Source organism: Octopus bimaculoides, chromosome 7, assembly GCF_001194135.2.
Source record: "Octopus bimaculoides isolate UCB-OBI-ISO-001 chromosome 7, ASM119413v2, whole genome shotgun sequence".
In the NCBI taxonomy this organism is placed as follows: Eukaryota; Metazoa; Mollusca; class Cephalopoda; order Octopoda; family Octopodidae; genus Octopus; species Octopus bimaculoides.
The window spans coordinates 49725739-49730218 of NC_068987.1; the positions used below are offsets into that span (position 1 = coordinate 49725739).

Here is a 4480-nt window from a genome sequence, read left to right on the forward strand (position 1 = left end):
CAAGGACAGGTGCGAAACTGCATGGTAGGGTAGGGGGTTAATTTTTTTTTTCCTTGCATATTCGTAATCGACATCTAAAAGTTAATTTTGTTTTCGAAAAATTGCGTTTTTCAAGAAGTGCGAAACTGCACCTCCCCCCGTTCAGTTTTTTTGTCTGTATTTCATTTCTAACGTAAGGACAATCGTTTATATTTTCAACTAAATTTTTTTTAATTGTCAAAAGGGGAAAAAAAAAAAAAAATTTACATGCTGCGCGAAAAGAATTTAAATAAGAAATTATGAACACTTAATGAACTTAAGTAAAAAAAAGTGAAGTTTTTACTGTAAAACCATCCGACAGCACGTGGCAGAATGTCCGCCATCTTCACGTACGGCATCATACCAAGATAACATTAATTAAAATGCGACTAATTACTAAAAATATAACTTACTTGAGCCAGGTCTGTCAACTTCGCGAACGATATGAGTCATCCCAGCCTTATAACCCATAAAAGCGGTTAAGTGAACGGGCTTTTTGGGATCATCTTTTGGAAATGCCTTGATTTTCCCCTTATGACGTTGACTTCTTTTTTTGGGCAGAAAGCCCTTGGAGCCATGCCGTGGGGCAGAAAATTTACGATGAGACTGAAATGATTAAAAAAATATGCTCAACATAAAAACTGAAGGGTTTTAAGTAGTATTAATAAATCTGACGACATAATTTTTATAGTGAAGCAACCAGAGACTAGACTACGTACCATCACAGCAAGCGATCTGCAGAGAAAAGAATATGGAAGACTGGGTGGTGATTTATATAGTAGAAGGTAGCGCGCGCGCGAAGTTCACAACCCTACGAGAGTTTGATTTATGATTAAAATTTTAAATAATTTCTATTAACTGAAAATGTACACAATAGTATTTATAATAAAAATTATTCAAGAATATGTTAAAACTAAAAAATATGTGATTCTAAACTATAAAAATTATTTGTGAACAAGAATTAAGAGTCAAATTGAAAGACACTTTTTCGTATCAAATAAGTTTGTTTTTATTTTTAATTAATTCGTTAAATACAGTGAAAATGTAACTAAAAATTAACATGTAAAATTATAGTGCTTCTTAGTTTTAAATTACATAAATGCTCAAAATCTTGATAATGTTATTAGTTCGCTTTATTGTTTCACAACCTTGTCGTTCAGGGTTGGCAAAATGGTGGCAGACGACAACATTGACCGTGATCTTCCTTATAATAAATTTGTTTTCAGCATTTTTAAGATCATAGATAAACCAGTGACTGCTTTTAGAGGTAAGCTTTGTCACTTTATAACTAAATCTGTTTTATATTAACTGTCAAGCATTAACTTTATTTAAATACCTTTGCTTTGATTTTGCCCTTGAAGTTGAAAGAGTTAGGTATTTTTTTTTTAATCCGTGTTTTTAAAACTAGATTTATTTTGTTATGAGAAAAAGACTATTATTAAATAACTACATTTATTCTCTTTTCATTTTGCAATACTATTTTCCAACAAGGCATTTTTTTAATGCATGTCATTAATGTTAAGATTAAAGATAATAAAGTAAACGGTGGAATTATAAGGACAAACTTATTTTCTTAGTAATTTTGGTCTTACAGTCAGTATTTTTTTGATTCAGTTACACCTCTGCACGACCTATCTTAAATTTGTAAGGCGACTCTAGTTTAATTTTCTTTTGAGGTTTATTAACCTTATAATTCAAATTTTGGCAGTTTTGGAATATATCTGTCAATATCACCTTTAGTTTCTGTGATAAACCTGATTGAATAACATGGCCCTATCTCGTTCATTTTCAAATTCATCTTCAAAATAGTAGGGAGTAGTAATCTCAATGGATTTTATTATTATTATCAGACAAATGATAACACTGTTTTAGCCTCCAAACCAAGGTGAGGAGAACCTAAAAGTTTATTTTTATTTAACAATATTCCAAGTCAATTACAAGTTAAAACTGGAAATCCGACATCTTTAGATACTGCTGTCTGTCAGCATCAGTCTGTTGCCATGGTACTCTAGTTGAAGATTGCAGTTCCCCTATTTCATTCATCTTAAAAGAAATTCTAATAGAAAATCAAGTACTTTGATAACTTCTTCAAAATATAGACTCTTATATTTTTTTCTAACTAAAATGGATAAATATTTCTTTTGTGTAGTATTGTAAGTGCATCTGCCTAGCAAAAGAAAGTAACAGGGATGTATTCCAGTGTACATTTTGAAATATTATTTGAATACCTAAAAATTTGTTGACCAAAATTTTACTATTACTTGAGGTATGGTTTCTGAGAATGTGTTAGTTGTGTAGCAGCAACTGAGTGGTGATTATTTTTCTCTTTGCAACCATACATTATTGTAAAATTGTATGGTTTTTAAATTGTTTCCATTGTCTGTGATTAGCAGTTTAGCGTGTGGTAAACCTGATTGTGATGCCATAGTCTGTATCCATTCACCTGCGTTGTGCTGTTCTGTGGCCTAACTCTTACTAGTTCTGTGCAGCTCAGTGCTGTAAGAAGCAGGTGTAGTATGTAATTAAAGGTGTTTTGTTTGCCTGCAGTGCTACATTCATGTTCTTCATTATGCTTGTATAGACAACAGTAAGCAACCTGAAATCATTGTGATCACATGGAAATAAATCTCAACTTCTGTATAAAACTTTAAGATGGAAGAAGATATTTTAGTACCAGTTGCAAGTTATTAATGCTTATCAACTTGAAACCATACTGCTTCTTGGTCAGTAGAAGAAAAGATCTATAATTCTTCAGACTTTAACCACCCTTATCATGATATCACAAAGCACACACACCTATATATATAGAAAGTCATACTAGATCAGTCATCTCTCTTTTAAATATACTCAAACTTCACCATTCTGTGCTGCCATCCAACACTTTCTTTTCTGAAAGACCTCTATTTCCAACCTTCACCTACTCTTGCATTTATCTCATCATCCAACTCTGCTGTTACCAATCATTCCATTCTCCATGACTTCACTCAAATAGCCTCTTTTTTCCCCATCATACTCTTGCTCTTTTCACCCACTCACCCTTACCTTTACCACTTCAGCCATTACCACTTACTTTCCTACCAACAATACCCCTAAATATATCTGCCTTCTCATCATACTCTTGACCCATTCACCTTCCCACCTATTCTCATCCCTCAGATGTCATGGTTTTCTCTCCTCCTCTTCAAATATCCATTTCTGGCATCATTCTTCCCTTTACTGTTCACACTATAAGGTGGTTGGGTAAATCAGCAGAGAAAGTATATGGTTATGAGGTCCCTCTAGTCCTGTCTCACAGATGACTGTTCAGCCTCTCAAGTGTTGGTGCCATAAGAAAATGCACCCAGTATACTATGTAAAGTGGTTGACATTTGGAAAAACATCTAGCCATACTAGCCATAAATACCAAGCCAGATGACATGTATGTACACCAAGACACCTTGACTTCGAAAGCAGTCGCTCCTAGTGGGAAGTAACTTGAACTGCAATGACCCAACCAACCTGTGCTAGCATAGAAAATGGACATAAAAAAATAATGATGATATTGTATTACTTAAATGAACACAATAGTAATGGATTAGTTAAAAATTGTTGGGAGTGTATGACCATCAATAAATGTTCTGAATATCTCCTTGCTGAACATATTTCCATCTGTATCTCTCTTAATACCATCACCATTCATGCCACCACTATGGGAGAACTTTTATGCAGTCACTGGACTTGCTTGAAACAGAAGCTGTCCCTCACATTCCACTCTATCATTTTTAAAACAAACAAATGACACACACAGTTTACTTGGATATAAAAGCAGGATGGTTCATTGGTGGAAGATCTGTGATGATATTTTTTTTTACTCAATGAGGGCATGTGATTAGAATGTCACAGGAAAGAATAGCGAGAGGGATTCTTCAAACTGAAAGAACTAAGGGTATACCAAGAACAAAATGGTTGGATGACATCTATAGTCCTAGTTGGTCACACTTGGGAATCCAGCCTGAAATTCTAATGACAGTTGTTTCTGATAAGACCCTATGGAGGAGTTGCCTGAGGACTCTGCCCCCGATGACCCTCCTAGAAATAATGAGCAGACCTGCAAGTAAGCAATATGAACAACAACATGGATTTTATCATACTCATCATTTGATACTTTGAATTTTCTTTTTTCTTATTTTTTTTTTTATTTAGAAAAAATTGTTGAGCCGCTTCAAAGTAGGAATAAACACTATTTTTATCACCGTCAATTCAGAAGAGTGCCAACCATCGACCAGTGTGAATTTGATGACGTAGCATGTGTGTTTGAAGCTGACCAACAGTTCAAACGAGACTGGTAGGTTAAAATTTTTTTTTCTGTTGCTTAACATCTTTTAAAGCTGTCTGGGTTTTGTATGTTATTTAGAAGGTTCTGAGTTATGTAGAGAGAGAAAATGATAGCATCTTTTGTCCTACCTTACATGTCATTTCATTT

General features: G+C 34.0%; 2 protein-coding genes across 2 annotated transcripts in view; one reads left to right on the top strand and one right to left on the bottom strand.

Moving 5' to 3' along the window:
• The window catches only part of LOC106874557 (60S ribosomal protein L3), a 4904-nt gene extending 4069 nt beyond the window's left edge, over positions 1-835 (bottom strand). The window contains exons 1-2 of the mRNA XM_014922328.2: positions 738-835; positions 432-624 (exon numbers count right to left, since the gene is read on the bottom strand). Coding sequence (XP_014777814.1) covers positions 432-624; positions 738-740 — 196 coding nt within the window. The 5' untranslated portion in view covers positions 741-835. The remainder of the gene's footprint in view (positions 1-431; positions 625-737) is intronic.
• Positions 836-1130: 295 nt separating this feature from the next.
• Positions 1131-4480, top strand: part of LOC106874559 (NADH dehydrogenase [ubiquinone] 1 beta subcomplex subunit 10) — an 8364-nt gene continuing 5014 nt past the window's right edge. The window contains exons 1-2 of the mRNA XM_014922329.2: positions 1131-1285; positions 4201-4342. Coding sequence (XP_014777815.1) covers positions 1189-1285; positions 4201-4342 — 239 coding nt within the window. The 5' untranslated portion in view covers positions 1131-1188. The remainder of the gene's footprint in view (positions 1286-4200; positions 4343-4480) is intronic.